General features: G+C 41.6%; 1 protein-coding gene across 1 annotated transcript; it reads left to right on the top strand.

The window, feature by feature from the left end:
* The first annotated feature begins 10,683 nt into the window (after positions 1 to 10,683).
* LOC113267897 (putative olfactory receptor 1F12P) lies at positions 10,684 to 11,628 on the top strand. Its single transcript, XM_044390288.1, has one exon. It carries the CDS (start codon positions 10,684 to 10,686, stop codon positions 11,626 to 11,628), a length of 945 nt encoding a protein of 314 aa, XP_044246223.1.
* Positions 11,629 to 19,190: the final 7,562 nt, after the last annotated feature.

Genomic DNA, 19,190 nt, shown 5'->3' on the forward strand with positions numbered 1-19,190 from the left:
AAAAATCAGCTGTGGGGCATCTGCGTGGCTCAGCCATTAAGCATCTGCCTTCGGCTCAGGTCATGATCTCAGGGTCCTGGGATCGAGCCCCACATCAGGCTCCCTGCTCGGCGGGAGGCCTACTTCTCCCTCTCACACTCCCCTTGCTTGTGTTCCCTCTTTCGCTGTCTCTCTCTGTCAAATAAATAAAATATTTTTTAAAAATATCAGCTATGTTCATGCACATTAACAATGAATAGCCCAAAAAGGAAATTAAGAATTAAGAAAATAATTTCATTTATAATAGCATCAAAAAGAATAAAATAGGGGTGCCTGAGTGGCTCAGTTGGTTAAGCGTCTGACTCTTGATTTCCACTCAGGTCATGATCTCAGGGTCGTGAGATCAAGCCTCGACTGAGGCTCCATACTCAGTGAAGAGTTTGCTTGAGATTCTCTTTCTCCTCCCCCTCTGCCCCACCCTGCCAAGACAGATAAATAAATCTTTAAAAACAAAAAGAATAAAATACTCAGATATAATCAACTAAGGAGGCAAAAAACCTATACACTGAAAAACACAAAAAGTTGCTAAAAGAAATTAAAGACACCAATAAATAGAAAGACACCCCATATTCATGGATTGGAAAACTTATTGTTAAGATGTCAATACTACCCAAAGCAATTTACAGATTTAATGCAATTTCTATCAAATTCTAAAAGGCATTTTTTTCAGAAATAGAAAAATCAACCGTAAAACTTGTATGGAATATCAAGAGACCCTGAATAGCCAAAACTATCTTGAAAAAGAAGAACAAAGTTAAAGGTCTCAGACTTTTTATTTCAAAACTTACTACAAAGCTACAACAACCAAAACAGTGTGGTACTTGTATAAAGACAGACATGTAGACCAATGGAACAGAATAAAAAGCCCTGAAATAAACCCTCATAGTATGGTCAAATGATTTTTGACAAGGATACCAAAACCATTCAATGGGGAAAGAACAGTCTTCAACAAATGGTGCTGGAAAAATGCAATATCCACATGCAAAAGAATAAAGTTAGATCCTCACTTTTCCACATATAAAAATTCACTGAAAATGAATCAAACTCTAAATGTTAAGAGCTAAAGCTATAAAACTCTTAGAAGAAGTGGCGCCTGGGTGGCTCAGTTGGTGGGGTGGCCAGCTCTTGATTTCGACTCAGGTCATGATCTCAGGGTTGTGGAATGAGCTGTGCTGGCCTCTGCACTCACCACAGAATCTGCTTGTCCCTCTCCTTCCCCATTGCCTCTCCCCCAGCTCTAAAATAAATAAATTTTTTTAAAAAATTAAAAAATTTTAAAAAGTTAGTACAGCCACTTTGGAAAACAGTGTGGAGGTCCCTTGAAAAGTTAAAAATAGAGTTACCCTGTGATCTAGCAATTGCATTACTGGGTATTTACCCCAGAGATACAGACGTAGTGAAGAGAAGGGCCATATGCACCCCAATGTTCATAGCAGCATTGTCCACAATAGCTAAATTGTGGAAGGAGCCGAGATGCCTTTCAACAGATGACTGGATTAAGAAGATGTGGTCCATATATACAATGGTATATTACTCAGCCATCAGAAAGAACGATTACCCAACATTTGCAGCAACATGGACAGGACTGGAGGAGATTATGCTAAGTGAAATAAGTGAAGCAGAGAAAGACAATTATCATATGGTTTCACTCATTTATGGAACATAAGAAATAGCAGGAAGATCAGTAGGAGAAGGAAGGGAAGAAGAAAGGGGGGGTAAACAGAAGGGGGAATGAAGCATGAGAGACTATGGACTCTGGGAAACAAACTGAGGGCTTCAGAGGGGAGGGGGGTGGGGGACTGGGATAGGCCGGTGATGGGTATTAAGGAGGGCACATATTGCATGGTGCACTGGGTGTTATACGCAAATAATGAATCATGGAACATTACATCAAAAATTAAGGATATACTGTATGGTGACTTACATAACATAATAAAAAATTATTATTAAAAAAAACCTCTTAGAAGAAAACATAGGGTAAAACCTTCATGCTATTGGATTTGGCAGTCATTTTTTGCATATGACACCAACAGCAAATGAAACAAAAGAAAAAATAGATAACATGAATATCAAAATTTAAAACTTCTGTATATCAAATGACACAATGAACAGAGTGAAAAGCAACTTATGGAATGGGACAAAATATTTATATATCATATGACTGATAAAGGCTTAATATCCAGGATATATAAAGAACTCCTGCAACTTAATAAATTTAAAAAAGACCTCATCAAAAAATTGGCAAAGGAACTCTGGAAAACAGTATGGAGGTTCCTCAAGACGTTAAGAATAGAGCTACCCTATGACCCAGCAATTGCACTACCAGATATTTACCCCAAAGATACAGATATAGTGAAAAGAAGGGGCACATACACCCCAATGTTCATAGCAGCAAAGTCCACAATAGCCAAACTGTGGAAGGAGCCGAGATGTCCTTCAACAGATGAATGGATAAATAAGATGTGGTTCATATATACAATGGAATATTAATTACTCAGCCATCAGAAAGGATTAATACCCACCATTTACATGGACATGGATGGAACTGGAGGGGATTATGCTAAGTAAGTCAAGCAGAGAAAGACAGTTATCATATGGTTTCACTCATATGTGGAACATAAGGAATAGTGTGGAGGACCACAGGGGAAGGGAGGGAAAACTGAATGAGAAGAACTCAGAGAGGGAGACAAACCATGAGAGACTCTGGACTCCAGGAAACAAACTGAGGGTTTCATAGGGGAGGAGTGTTGGGGGATGGGGTAACCAGGTGATGGGTATTAAGGAAGGCACGTGATGTGATGAGCACGGGGTGTCATACACAAATAATGAACCGTTGAACATCACATTAAAAACAAATGTTCTATATGCTGGCTAACTGAACATAATTTTAAAAAATTGGCAAAGGATGTAAATAGACATTTCTCCAGATATACAAATGACCAACAACCACATGTAAAAATGTTCAAAGCACTAATCATTTAGGAAATGCAAATCAAAACTTCATATCCATTAGAATGTCTACTATTATATATATATATATATATAGTATAGGTACATATATATGTACATATACGTGTGTGTGTATGTGTATGTGTATGTGTATATATATGAAATAGTATCCGGGGCGCCTGGGTGGCTCAGTCGTTAAGCGTCTGCCTTCGGCTCAGGGCGTGATCCCGGAGTTCGGGGATCCAGCCCCATGTCAGGCTCTTCCGCTGGGAGCCTGCTTCTTCCTCTCCCACTCCCCCTGCTTGTGTTCCCTCTCTCGCTGGCTGTCTCTATCTCTGTCAAATAAATAAAATCTTTAAAAAAAAAATAGTATCCACTCTACCTTCCTCCCAGTTGCACAAAATAATTACAAAAGTTTCAATTATCATGGTTAAGGAGGCGCTTTTGCAATTCCACCTTATGCTGGTGCCTGAGTTCCCTCTGGCAAGACAAAGTTTTAGCCCCTTGACCATAAATTCATAGGTGGAAGCGTCCAAGTCACAGTGCCCCTCCCATGCTCGCATATACTTGCTGACACTGGTGTCTGTGATTCCCTAAATGTTTCACATGTATATTATATTTATTGATGTTCCCTCTGCAGATTCTTCTTTGTTCTTAGTAAACTTTAGTAAGTAAAAACAGAAAATAAGTGTTGAGGATGTGAAGGAAGTAGAACCTTCATGCACTGTTGGGAATGTGAAATGGTACATCTGCTGTGGAGAACAGTATTGGAGATTCCTTTAAAAAATTAAGAATAAAACTACCACATGCTCCAGAAATTCCATTTCTGGGAATCTACCCAAAAGAACTGAAAGCAGAATCTCAAGGAGATATTTGTACACCCAAGTTTGTAGCAGTATTATCCACAATAACCAAAAGGCAGAAGCAACCCAAGTGTCTCATCAACAGATAAAAAAAGAAAATGGACTGTATCTACGTGGTGGAATATTATTCAGCCTTAAAAAGGAAGGAAATCCTGACATCTGCAACACTGATGAACCTTGGGGAGATTACGCCAAGTAAAATAAGCCAGTCACAAAAGGACACATACAGAATGATTCTACTTAGATGAGGTACCTAGAGCAGGCGAACTCACAGAGACAGGAACTACAGTGGCGGTTGCCAGCAAGCGGGGGGAGGGAGGAATGGGGAGTTGTTCCATGGGTACAGGGTTTCAGTTTGGGAAGATGAAAAGAATTCTGGAGATTAGTTACACATGATATGAATGTACTTAACACTACTGAAATGTACACTAAGCAATGGTTAAGAAGGTAAATTTGATATTATGTGCATTTCATCACAATTTTTTTAAAATGACCATCAACCTGAACGCTGATTGAATAAACAACATGAATTCCCTACACGGAAGGTAAAAAGTAAGAAAATGTTAAGACTTTCCCTGTAGACAAAAGTAACAAATAAAACCACTGGAAGTAAAAACTTTTCAGTCGAAAAACCCTAAGGAGATGATGTGTCTGGAGTCCAGGAGAATCGGGCCCAGCCAGACCCAAGGCAATTACTGCACATTTATTTTTAACAATGCCCACTGAGTATTGCTCCCTGGAGGCCAAGAGCAGCCCTGCAAATAATTCAAGTGTGAGCCCCACATATCTCTCCTTGGTCCAAGAATCAGGGAACGAGCCCTGCTCTCTCAGCCTCCTTGCTCACCCTGCCTTCCCCCTACACACTTGCTCTGCATTTTGCTTCCAATGGGGCCCGGGCTTGAGTCTCTGGCTCTAGGATGTTTATGAGCCATCTGTCTCCCCTTAGAAAGGAGGCACAACTCAGGAGGAGGCAGCTTCCTTGGGTGGGCTTGACAGAAATCACACCAACTGAACAGGTCAGTGATAATGTGGGGACAGAAGAAGCCACTCCTCTCTCAATGCCCCCAAATGTGTAAGCCTAAAGATATCTACTCCTCCACTTCTCAAAGACAAGCAGAATCAGAGACGTGTAGGGGACCTTGGAAACCATGCAGGGATCCAACCCCATCAATTTCCAAGCTCCCTAAACTCACACGGGACTAGATTTCGGGACAATCTCTTTCAACCCCACCCTCATTCCCGACTATGAGGGCCTACGCAGTATTCCCAACACCTTCTAATGCTTATCCTTGACAGAGACATCTGAAAATGTTTACTGGTGCTCAGATATGCTCAGAAGCACTGCGGGTGACTGCCTACAATGGCCTAATCCTGTTCAATGGAAGCAACTTAGCAGAGAAAAAACTAGCAGAAATTAAACCTCAAACTGTTCCCATTACCCTCCAAATTAACATATTTTTGTTGTCAGATGTACATAGATGTCATCTGTATGTACCTGCTACCTTATGTTCTGCTTTTAAAGTTTATGTCATAGACAAATATCCGGAAATCAACACACTTTTTCATTTTTAATATCTGTATAATATTCCATTGCATTGATACATCATAGTTGCAAAGATATAGACTCTGGGGTAGAATTTAAAAACTAATGTTTAAGTACTTGGTACAGTGCCTGCTATAGGGTATATATTTATTATTAATAATATATCTATATACTTGGAAGCATGATCATCTGAATTAATTAAAACCTTTCAATTAGAATATATTTCTGTTTTATATATTCCTTTACTTTACCCATCATAATTTCCTTTGAACAAATATTTCATTTTCCAAGTTGAATTAAAATCCAAATATTCAATTTCATCATTGATAGAAATGAAATCACCATTTTCATTCCTTTTTTTTGATAGTTATTTACTGTTAATCTATCAGTAAGCAATTTACTAATTTGTGTGTGACATTACACTCTACAACTCTGCTCAGCTAACTTTATTTTTAGCAGTGACTTCATTTCTTTTAATAGCTTAGCTATGAGATAGATATTTTGCAAAAAGTTATGTTTTTATTTCTTTTTTCTTTTCAGATAGTCATCACCAGCATTTCTAGCAAGATATTAAATAAGGAATGAAAACAGAAAGGGGAATGAAGCACGAGAGACTATGGACTCTGAGAAACAAACTGAGGGCCTCAGAGGGGAGGGGGGTAGGGGAATGGGATAGACCGGTGATGGGTAGTGAGGAGGGCACGTATTGCATGGTGCACTGGGTGTTATACGCAACTAATGAATCATCGAACTTTACACCAGAAACCAGGGATGTACTGTATGGTGACTAATATAATATAATAAAAAAATATGATTATAAAAAAAAAAAGAAAGAAAACAGAGAATACCCATATTTTGTTCTTCTCTTTAGGGAAAAAGTAAAAGTCTTCAATGAACATGACATTAACTCTTGTTTTTAAATACACTGCTTATCATATTAAGAAAAAATGATGGGTAGTAAGGAGGGCACGTATTGCATGGTGCACTGGGTGTTACACGCAACTAATGAATCATCGAACTTTACATCAGAAACCAGGGATGTACTGTATGGTGACTAACATAATGTAATAAAAAAACATTAAAAGAAAAAAAGAAAAAAAAAAGCACTATTACTGTTTTCAGAGTTCTAATCTATAAGGTTTTGATAAATTTATCTGGATCTCATTACAGGAGTTGGTATTTTGTTTGTGTTAAACTAGGTTAATGGATTTCCTTGAATCTGATGGATAATCCTTTTAATTCACCGTTTTCCTGGCTTGCACATTTTTTCACTTGGGGCATTTGGATCCATGTCTACAAACAAAATTGGTCTAAAATATTCCTTTCATTATCTTGTTTAGTTCAAGTTTAAAATCATATTTGCCTCTAAAAATGAATTGAAGAATAATAACAGAATAACAATAGCCAAGTTAAGTGGGCACCAACTGTGTGCAATGCACTGTTCTATGCACATTATGGGTATTTCCTCATTAAATGTTCATACCAACCCTTGTACGTAGATATTATTAATCCATTTTACAGATTATTAGTATGTCATAACTTTTGTTTTTATACTCTTTATTATTGGATTAATTGGTCCTTAGAAAGTTGGAATATTTTCTTCATTGGAGACAGACTGTTTAATAAGTTTGTATTTCTTTCTCTGTGTTATATTCATGCTCTCTAATTCTTTTTGCATCTTTGGGGCATATTGAGCATATCTGTGAGTAGCCAGCTATTTTATTTGACAAGATGTATTAGCCTCTAACTGAAAATAATAGTCAACTTAAATACGAATCTTTTGTACTAGTTATTAAATATTCCAAATCCTGACATCATTCTCATTTTCGTTCTCATTTGGTTATCAAAATTGCTTATTAACTCTTTTTCAAAGAATCGATTATCAGATTTCTGCTTAAATTATTTTTCTTTTTCTAGGTCATTCATTTTTACTTTTATTATCTATATTTTAACTTGTTTCCCCTTCTCAATTATTTAAGCAGAGCTAATTTGGCTCGATCACTGGATAAAATTAAACATGAGGACTCCAAAGTCAAAGACAAGCATTTTCTCCACCCCTTGGGCTCTCGCAAAACAGGTCCCGTATTCAAGCCAACACAAACCCCAGAGCTGTCGTGGTCACCAGAGAGAGGTGGAGGACTGCCGCTGAAGCAAAGCACAAGGCCAGTCTGTGTGCTAGCTGCCCAAGATCAGACCTCAACAAGTAGGTGTCTGAGTCCAGGTATGTATGGGTTAGTGCCGTGTGGAGCCTGTACCTACGGGGGTCTCAGTGCTGGCATTAGGTGGTTTACAAAGTTGAAGACAAGTAGCATCAAATCACATGGTGAGAAAGTGATTCCTTTTTGAGTTCTCCCTCAGCCTTTCTGACTCCCTCTCAGAGAACTCCTCAGGTGCTATTTCCCTAACTCCTCCCTAGGACTTCACATTCTCTTTTTTTAACCAAGGAAACGTAGGTTTCAGACTCAGAACTCTCTGCCGGTAATGGTATCTAGCTAAAATTCAGGAAGTGATACTGTTTTCTTACGGATCGTGGAGTACAAATTTTCATTTTTAATAAATGAACTTCAATTAACAAAATCAGTGAGTTAAATAAAAGTATTAATGAAACAATAATACAGGTGATAAGTAAATGTGAGTGACATTTGGGAGACACGAGGTTGATATCAGGTGAAGGAGGACTACCTTTAAGGTCTCACCCGATCTCAAAGATGTATGGTCGCAAAGGGGAACATTAAAAACAGTTATCCCTTCATCCAACAACAGGATAAAAACACTGAGTGTCTCCTTTAGTCCAAGCATGGTTCTAGAAACTGGGGATATAGGGGTGCCTGGGTGGTTCAGTTGTTAAGCGTCTGCCTTCGGTCCAGGGCCTGGGTCCTGGGATCGAGCCCCGCATCGGGCTCCCTGCTCTGCTGGGATCCTGCTTCTCCCTCTCCCACTCCCCCTGCTTGTGTTCCCTCTCTCGCTGGCTGTCTCTCTGTCAAATAAATAAATAAAATCTTTTTTAAAAAAAAGAAAAGAAACTGGGAATAAAGCAATATATAAAAATAAAGCTCCTGCCCTCATGAGCTTATGATATAATAGGTCAGAAGAATGAGGAGGACTGAGAACAAGAAACCAGTAAGACAGGAGAGGTGCCATAAAAAAAAACTGTGCCTTGAAACCTGATGAGGAATGTGTTTCCAAAAGGTGGAAATGACTGACCCTACCAACTGCGGCTTGCTGGTTTTAGTAGGATGGAGCCTGAGAACCAACCTCAGATGTGGCAATGGTGGCCTTGACCAGGGAAGTTTCACGGACTGTGGGGAACGCTCAGAAGGGGGCTTCATGAGGAAACAGGAAGAAGGGAACTGGGGTTTGCGTACTGGCCACAGTTTGAGGACTTTTGTGGAAAGGGGGAGTCGAGAAGCGAGCTGACAGCCAGAGGGGAATGTGGGTCAAGGATGGATTTTTAAAACTGGGTGATGTCTGCATGCTGACAGGAATGATCCAGAAGCTAGGAGAAAAATCCTTTTTGTTTTAAGTTAGACTCTCTTAGCTTGGGTTTTCTTCAGATAGGGAGTATTTGGGAAGAGTATTTTCCTAACAAGTGGGAAGTAGTAACAAGAAATTCTTCTCCTCCCACATCTCTGGGGAAGTGGAGAATTGGAAGGAAAAGAGGATGGTGTCACCCTGGTTGGAAAAGAGTGCTAGTCAAGGAAGGGACAGAGCATTTGCCACTACACACGGCCGCAGCTCCCCGTCTCAGAATGTATCCCTCCCAGTATAGGCGATCCTCTCCCCACCATGTCCCTGCTCCATCCCACCGGCTCCACCTCTTCTCCTGCCCCAGCGCCCCTTCTCCTGGCCACTCAGGGAAGCTCTGACCTATGACCCATTTACACAGATGTCCCAAGGCTAAGTTCACCTGGAAGCACTTTTTTGGTCTTTTGGAGAAAATCAAAGCCGTGAAATTGAAGGAGCACGTTTACCTTCCACACTAAGGAAGAGCTCTCAACACAGGCCAAGAACTCAGCTGGGATCTACAGCTTAGCCAAAATCTCTATCCCACCTTTACCCTCCCCACCTGCACTGGTAAGTTCTTTGCTCCAAGCGGGCTCCACCTCAGCAAAATGGTGGGGTGGACAAAGGCAACCTCCCAAGATGGTTTTCCCCTTGTCACTCCCTGCCCAGTACCTGGTGGGCCATAACCCCACCCCCATGGCTTTTCCAGACTGATTTCCCCTGTCAGCTCTTCCCCCATCCCCGCTCAGCACACCACTGGCTCAAGTTCTTCCTTTCCCCCTTCCCTCTTTCTGATTTACATTCTCATAGGACCCAAATCCCAACTATGTCTTGTGAAGCAGTGAAAAATAATTGATATTGTATCTAATGAAACTTCAGCTGAGCTCACACTGAACTATTATGAACTCCAGTTTAGTGCGGTCCTATTGTTTCCCTTTTACCCATTCCATTCCTTTGAGCAATATTATACTTGTAGTGTCTCTCTGTTATCTGCAGGGGCAACTCTTACCCTCCAGAGGCAAGTCCCTTCCTGGATAAGCCCAAACGGAAGGGCTGGCTGAGCTGTCCCAGTCAGCAGGCTCTTCTGTCCAGGTTGTCCTTACACACTCCATCCACATCATCATCACCAGGACCCAAGGTGACCCCGGGCCTGTGACAATTGGCAGCCGGGGCACCCTAAGCCCTGGGCCATATGTGACTAGGGGAACAAAGGGAGACCAAGTATTTGAGGGGGAAGGAGGATATGTACAAATAATACCCTCTGGTTCTATATATGTGCCATTGTGGTTCCAGAATTCTGTAGAGAAAGGGGCTTCCAGTGGCTATCTTATTGGGAGTAAGAAGAAACTATATTTCTATGGTTCTTTAGTTAATAGTGAGATAACATCAGTTGCTCAAATCAAAGAATGAAAGTACAACAGAAGTCTGGGGGGCAAAACACCCTAAGCACTCTTTGTTAGCACCACTGAGTACCTGGCCATATGTCACAAGGATTCTCCTTAGAGGGATGGCAGATGGGGCTTTGCAGGTTTGGGATCAGCAGCATTTTGGTAGTGAAATAATTAAAACCCTGACTTTGGGGTCTGTTGGGGCCATAAGACTCCCTGGTTGAAGCTTCTCCTTTGGTAGATGGAGAGCCTTCTTTGGAGTTCATACCAAACAAACAGAGAGATGAGTTAGCCAGATGTGAGTTGAGGGGTTGTATGAGGGAAGAAAGGAGGCATGGGTGCCACCCCCTATTCCCTATAGCCTGTGCCTGGTCTGGATCTCCCAGCAGGACCGATCATGGAGGGAGAAAACCACACGAGTGCCTCTGAGTTCATCCTTCTAGGGCTCTCCAGCCAGCCTGAAAGGCAGGAGCTGATCTTTGGGCTCTTCCTTGTCATGTACTTGCTCGGGGCAGCAGGGAACTTGCTCATCATCCTGGCCATTGGCTCAAATTCCCACCTCCACACGCCCATGTACTTCTTCCTCAGCAACCTTTCTCTGGTGGATTTTTGCTTCATCTCTGCCACAGTCCCCAAGATGCTTGTGAACATCCAGATGCAGACTCGGTCCATTTCCTATGGCGGCTGCCTAACCCAGATCTACTTCTGCATTTTGCTTGCCAACATGGACAACTTCCTCCTGACAGCAATGGCTTATGACCGCTATGTGGCCATCTGTCACCCCCTACGCTACTCCACCATGATGAGTCTGCAAATCTGTGCCCTGATGCTGGGGAGCTCCTGGCTCATTGCCAGCCTCCACTCCCTCCTACACACTGTCCTCATGGCTCGCCTGGAGTTCTGTGCCAGCAACGTCATCCCTTACTTCTTTTGTGACCTCATTCCCCTGCTCCAGCTCTCCTGTTCTAACACCCAGCTCAACCAGCTCATGATTCTGCTGGTGGGAGGCTTGATTGTCCTCATCCCCTTTCTCGGCATTCTTGTGTCCTACACCCACATTGTGTCTGCTGTGCTCAAGATCCCATCTGCCCGGGGCAAACAAAAGGCCTTTTCCACTTGTGGCTCTCACCTCACTGTAGTCCTCCTCTTCTATGGGACCATCACAGGGGTCTACCTGAATCCCTCATCCTCCCACTCAGCTGACAAGGAATCATTGGCTTCAGTGATGTATATGGTGGTCACACCCATACTGAACCCCTTCATCTACTGCCTGAGGAACAAAGACATGAAGGGAGCGCTAAGAAAACTATTTGGAGTGAAGGCTTTATCCTGTGGGCTATGACAGCAAAGACCCCTCTCAGGGCTTCTGTGCTGAGAATGGGATGAACCAGGGACAGGCTCCACATACAGAAGGCTGGAAGAACACAGACCTCATTGGTTTGGGTCACCATGGCCAGGGAGTTCTCTCATTACTCCATAAGTAATTTGCAAGCCCCTTCTTGGCCCCCACACACAGACTACTGAGGGGCATAAACTCTCCCCTAAAGACAGAACCACATAAACAGATGCAAATTATCTTTATCTGCAGACCTTCTGGAGAGGGTTCATGTGAAAAAGGTGAACTCATAGGAATCTATGGCCTGTGCTGATAGCCTGTGCCAAAGGGATGCCCTCTGAGAGCCCTAGACACCCCCAGTTCCTCAAAATCCTTAACTCTCATGCATCGCAATTTCTAAACTCCTCCACTACTTCCTACTTCCTCAACCATCATCTCCACATTCTGGGTTGAATCTAGCTCTGGAGACAGACTTGATTATCCTCGAAGCCATCCCACTCTTGGCCTTGGATGCTGCTGGGTGGGGTTCCATACTCTAGGTACTTGCATCAGGAGTGCCTGCAGCAATATCTCAGCTGAAAACCTAGGCAGGCTGCAAGGGGTATGGTAGAGCTTGAAAGAACATTACACAGAAAGTCCTACCCGCTGGCTGCTAGTCCTGGCCCCACAGTTACTGGCCATTTGACTCCAGTCCATCTGAAATTCACCATTCTACCAAACACACTGTGCTTTTTTAGTCTCTACTTTTGTGGTTCCGGCAGGCCCAACTTGCCCATTTCTATCAAAATTTCAGGTGTCCTTTAAGCTCAGATAAAATACTATGCCCTTCAGGAAGCCACCTCACATCACCCCAGCTGACAGAGAGTATTTTCTCTCCACTGGAATGCCATATAATTCTGATTCTGTTCAATCCTTTTCATACCTGGCTTTGCATGATTCATGTTCACCACAACTCCACTCCAAACAGGATGGTTGTGTCCTTTTTAAATTTTATAAAAGGTCCAATTCATCTTAAGAAACTCATCCTCAGAAGACTCTTATCCTAGTGCTAGGTTTAAAATAATGACTCAATAAAAGTATGCTGCTAATAGATGCTGATGATGACCATGACAATGGTAGCACACACTGCAAAAAGAACACTTATGTCCTCTCTCCCCATGATTTAGTCTTAACCAATACCTTTCTATCTCCTCCTCCCCCTCCAAGGAAAAAGAGTTACCAATCTGGCTGGTCAGAACCTAAAGAGTTCACTGGTGCATATTTTACGAAGGGCAGTGTGCCCTAACGGGTCAGCATCCAGGGATGAAGCCCCTTTCCTTCCAGCCTGCCCCTGGTTATTCCTCTTCTATTCATGGTCTCCCTGGAGTCCTCATTTTGGGCCCTCTCTCTATATACATCATGGCTAAGCACACAGATCCTTGATTCCGATTTGGGCTGAGAGTGGGAAGGGGGTAGGTCTAGACTATTTTCCAGCTCACCTTTGACAAGTGAGTCCACGATAGAGGTTACTGGGTAACTCAGACACTAACGAAGTGGCACTCTGGCTCAAAGTTTGCTATTGTTCTTTGAGCATATTGTTTCCTTGGGAGCCCTCAGGAGTTGGGATGACTGGCAGGGCAGGATATAGGCTTCCCTGGGCCTCTGACCATAAAGCCACAACAATACCAACAAAATCTCACCTGAAACCTGTAAAAACGATATGAGAAAAGTTGACGTCAACCACCCTCGGCAACATAAACCCAATCCCATGAACGTACCAGAATGTTAATTTTAATTTAAAAAAATAAAGTATTCAACAGGGCGCCTGGGTGGCACAGCGGTTAGCGCCTGCCTTCGGCTCAGGGCGTGGTCCTGGCGTTCCGGGATCGAGCCCCACATCAGGCTCCTCCGCTATGAGCCTGCTTCTTCCTTTCCCACTTCTCCTGCTTGTGTTCCCTCTCTCGCTGGCTGTCTCTATCTCTGTCGAATAAATAAATAAAATCTTTAAAAAAAATAAAATAAAATAAAATAAAAAATAAAAAAAATAAAAAAATAAAAATAAAAAAATAAAGTATTCAAGAAGAAAGGAAGAAAAATAGTTCCATTATCCACATTTTAAAAATAGCATTATTAAGTACCACTAGTAGTAAAGTGGAAGTTATCTTCAAGAATAATGAGAATAATAAATATCACCTATACAGCATTTTCCAAGTCCCATGTAATCCTTTCACGCCAATACCTTCTCGTTCCTACTGCATGCCTTTTCCACAGCAGAGGGCCACAGCTACATCCACTTAACACATACAATTTGAGCTCAAGTGACAATTCTGTACCAGGTACTATACTCTAGGCACTGGGGATATATCAGCAAACAAAGTTTCTGCAGCTGATGTTCCATGGGGAGGAAAACAGAAAAAAAAAAAAAAATACACACACACACAATATGTCAGAAAGTTCTAAGTGCTATAAAGAAAAACATATCCAGGTCAGGGACTAGCAATTGATAAGGAGTGTAATTGTGGCAGGGTCATGCTTCAGGTGTCTGCTGCAAAGAAACAAACTACCCAAATTTAGTGGCTTAAAATAACAATTGCTGGAGAGGATGTGGAGAAAGGAGATCCCTCCTACATTGCTGGTGGGAGTGCAAGTTGGTACAGCCACTCTGGAAAACAGTGTGGAGGTCCCTTAAAAAGTTAAAAATTGAGCTACCCTACGATCCAGCCATTGCACTACTGGGTATCTACCCCAAAGATACAGACGTAGTGAAGAGAAGGGCCATATGCACCCCAATGTTCATAGCAGCATTGTCCACAATAGCTAAATCGTGGAAGGAGCCAAGATGCCCTTCAACAGATGACTGGATTAAGAAGATATCAGTCCATATATACAATGGATATTACTCAGCTATCAAAAAGAACGATTTCTCAACATTTGCTGCAACATGGATGGCACTGGAGGAGATAATGCTAAGTGAAATAAGTCAAGTAGAGAAAGACAATTATCATATGGTTTCACTCATCTATGGAACATAAGAACTAGGAAGATTGGTAGGAGAAAAAAGGGATAAAGAAAGGGGGATAATCAGAAGGGGGAATGAAGCATGAGAGACTATGGACTCTGAGAAACAAACTGAGGGCTTCAGAGGGGCGGGGGGTGGGGGAATGGATAGGCTGGTGATGGGTAGTAAGGAGGGCACATATTGCATGGTGCATTGGGTGTTATACGCAAGTAATGAATTATGGAACACTGCATCAAAAACTGGGGATGTACTGTATGGTACAAAATAAAATTTATAAAAAAAATAATTATAAAAAAAATAATAAAAGATAAACTGAAGCATATTAAAAATGTTAAGAGTTTGAGCAAAAATCAATTCCCATCAGACAGTACAAACCAGAAGTGGCTAGCAGCATTCCACCCACAGAAGGTAGCAGCCAGACATTTATAAACATAGGAAGCAAAGCAAAGAAACTATTTGATTGGCTATAGCTTAAGATTGCCTTATAGGAGAAAGCCAAAGGCTATTTGTGATTATTTGCCCTCGTGTTTCAATTTCTTAACTTTGAGACATTGACAGACTTAGGTTTTGGGTAGCTTATGTGGGCTGCCATGGCATTAGAATTACCTGTTTAATGGCCTTCTTTAATTAATTTAACACCGTGAAGGACAAAATCTCCATCTGGAATGTTTTAGGGATAGTTTTCACCTTGAGTATCAAGTATATCAAGGACTTGCCGACTCCACCCCCAGCAAAGGAGTGAATAAAGCTCAGCAAGCTGACAGAGCTGATTTTACTGAGTGTTGACTACCACCCAGAGGCAGCAATTTTCTCTGCAGGATCACGGAAACAAGGGAAAGGTTTTAAGACAGTGGAGCTGGATCACTCACTTCTAAGATCTTTTGAGTCAGATGCCATTATTCCATGAGCAAATGATCTTCTAGAGTCCAACCTCCTACGATCTAGTTACCCCTCCTACTGCTCCCCTGAGCTTCCTGAAGCACTTCAATGTAGAGGTATGATCAGTGCCAGGTGGGATTTGAGAAGCATCTGGGTCCTTTTTGGAGTCAGGGAGGGTACAGAAACCAGGGAACAGTAAGGACGCTGGAATGTTGGTGGAACAGCTTCTGCTGGTCTAACGGTGCATGAAGACACTGGCTGTGGGCTGGAGCTGAGGTCCTCTGAGGTTTGCTAGGCCCTGGTGTTAGGGGAGCTTTCAGATGTATACCTACAGTCACTGGATGGTACATAAACTCTGTTACACACTAGAGGTGTCAAGCGAATGCCTACTCAGTGCCTAATTCCCAGCATATCAGCTAAATCTAAAAAACAAAATACACAAAAAAAGGAGGCTTTCTGAAGACCAGTCCCTAACATCTAACAATCCATCATATTCAACAATTCTAAATTTAGACTTACTTTTCCTTTTTAACTCATTGCTGCTCAAACCAGTTAACCCTCCAGATTTCATTTATATGACCATCAATTTTGCCCTATTATAGAGGTCTGTCATAAGCACCGAGTAAGTTACAAATTGTGAAATAATTTCAAAACTGAGACTAAATGCCCACAGGGATACCTGTACGTTTGTATTAACCAGAACATGAATTAGTTACCAAAGATGCTCCCTGAGGCGATGGGCTAAAACCAGTAGGTCTGGGGAAAATGGTCCCGTATTTGGGGCAGAAGGTATAATGTAACTGAAGGCACCTGGAGAGGCTACAAGGCCTTAAGCAAATGACCAGTGTAAAGGCTGAGGTGAAAGTATCCTGTGAGTACGCCCACACAAAACCAAGCCCAGGGTGAAGACACTGAAAACAGGACCTTCCATAAAGGAAGCTGCCACAGGAAAGGTCTGTCTTCAGCCACTGCATGAAGGAGCCTTGGCCAACCACGCACACAGTGAAAAAAGCACGGGAATGAATCTGCAGCTCTTGCACAAGATGAGGTATGATGAATTCAGTGCATCTCATCAGCTATACGCTGCATCACCCTCCTGCTCCCACCTCAGGGCCACTATCATCGGACAAGGACTTGCTACACTTTTCCTCCCACATTCCTAACTAGTAAATCCTGTCGGGTTTTTTTTTTTTTTTTAATTTTAAATTCTTATAATTTAAAGCTTACAGAAAAAGTTGCAAAAACAATAGTGCAAAATAGCCACATATCCTTTTCCCTGATTCATTTATCATTAACATTTTTACCTTCCTTTCTTCCCTCCTCTCCCCTGCCTCCACCTCCCCTCTGTACATACATGTATGTATATATTTGTGTATGGACACACACAATGGCCCTTTATCCTTAAATACTTCCGTGTGCATTGCCTAAGAACACAGATATTTTCTTATATAACCACAACATAGTTATCAACACTAGTACTTTTAACATCAATATGATAATTTTATCTAATCCAGATCCATATTCCAATTGTGAAAACTGAACCAATAATGTTTTTTAAAGCTGCACAAGACTACGTTGTGTGGACATGCCATCGTTTTTTAATCACCTATCCTGCATATTTACATAGCTTCCAATATTTTTGCAGTTAGCAAGAAGGCTGTAATGAATAATGTTGTGCATATGTATTTTCATATTATTAGAGGTGTCACTTTAAACCCATCCATAATTTTGTAAGATACTGCTAAATTCTCCTCTGCATGAGGTTGCACTGTTTTGCATGCCATTAGCAACACAAAAGAATTCCTGTTTCCCCACAAACTCATCAACAGCCTGTACTGTCAAGCTTTGGAATTTTGGCCAATCGGATGGAAAAAAAATCTCTCGGTGTAGTTTTAATTGGAATTTATTTTAAGTGAAAGTCAACGTCTTTGAATATGGTTAATAGCCATTTTTTTAATCTTTTTATGAAGTCAAGTTTGTCAGTTTTTTGATGCGATTGTTTCGTTTGGGTTTTTTTTTTCTCTTTTTTAAAAAAAGTTCTTTGTATATTAGAAATATTAGAATTTTGTGTTATGTTGAAATTACCTTCTCCAAACCTGTCATTTGTCTTTGCTTATTGTTTTTGCCATTCAGAACTTCTTTAAATTTTTATGTGGGAATGCACCAATCTTTTCTTTTATGCCTCTGGATTTTCAGTCCTAGATTGAAAGTCTTTCCCTGAACCCGTGTTTTAAAGGAATTCACATCCACATTGCTATCTGGTACTTGTATAATTTCATTTTTCACATTTGGATTCCTGATTCATTTGGAGTTTATTCTTGAATGTGATGTGAGAAATGGGTCTATTTTTATCTTTCTCCAAATCACTGTTCAATTATTCCAATGCAACTTTTTAAAAAAATAAATCTTTGGGTGGCTCAGTCCATTGAGCGTCTGCCATTGACTCAGGTCATGATCTCAAGGTCCTAGGATCAAGCCCCATGTCGCGCTCCCTGCTCAGCAAGGAACCTGCTTCTCCCTCTCCCTCTGCCCATCCCCCTGCTCCTTCTCTCTCTCTCTCTCAAATAAATAAAATCTTAAATAAATAAATAAGTAAATAAAACTGCCCAGTGATCTGAGATTCCATCTTTATTACAAACTAGATTTCTATACAGAGCCGGGGCTATTTCTCAACCTTTCCTGCTATCCCATTCATGTGCAAATCCCACACTGTTTTAACTGCTGGGTTTCTTCCCATCACTTATTTCCCATTCCTTCCATTAGTGCCTCAGTCCCTGCAGCAAGAACCCTTGGAAATAAAGGCTGGAGAAACCTCGTTCGAAGACTGGCTCTCAATAATAAACTACTTATCATTCATTCTACTTTTCCTGTTCATACAACATGCTGAGCCCTTTTGCAGGAGTCAATGACATTTCTAGATGATACAGATCAGGTTTTCCTCAACTGTTTCAGAGACAGAAATAACACGCAAATAGCTCCCGGAGGTGGGCATCAAGAAGGCATAAATGGCCTTGTAGCACCTCTTTTTCCCAACCTATCTAAAGGTTAATCTACTACCTTCTCCAGAGATTACAATTTTTACTTAGGAAGGGAAAACACATGAGGCAAGCTCCTGAGTTTGCTGCCATTTCCTGGTGTCTGGCCACTCAGACGACAGAGCTATGGCTGGAGCATGTGGCAGTGATGGCAGCCCTTTTATTGGAGCCTATTTGCTCTTCCAGAAAACTGAAATTGCTTCTCCCAAGTCCTTCTGCTTGTCAAGGCACAACACCTGCGTTACCCAACCCTTTCCACCCTCTCTCTCCTGGCAGTTTAAATTCCCAGCAACAAACACAAGGGAGAACATTGCCTGCCTTAACAAATTTTTACTGAAATTTGTTAAAACGTGTCAATACTAGGGACAGGACTGACACGATAAATCTCTAGAAGTGTGTCCTTCAGAAACTGAGATAATAAAGGGAGAAAAAAGTAAGACAGGAATACAAAATTGTAGGAAGCCCCAGTGAACTTCCTTGGCTTATAGAATTTCTAAGTGATTTCGACAGGACCCTAATTGGTGGCACAGCTAGAGATGACTGCCATATCAGAAGGGCCACTAGGGGCGATGTCCTGTTTCTTCCTCAGACACCTGACCAGCCTTCTAGCTACTGAAAAAAGGCAGAAATCCAGGCCTTCCAGTCATTCAAATATT

Source organism: Ursus arctos, unplaced genomic scaffold (assembly GCF_023065955.2).
Source record: "Ursus arctos isolate Adak ecotype North America unplaced genomic scaffold, UrsArc2.0 scaffold_2, whole genome shotgun sequence".
Taxonomy (NCBI): Eukaryota; Metazoa; Chordata; class Mammalia; order Carnivora; family Ursidae; genus Ursus; species Ursus arctos.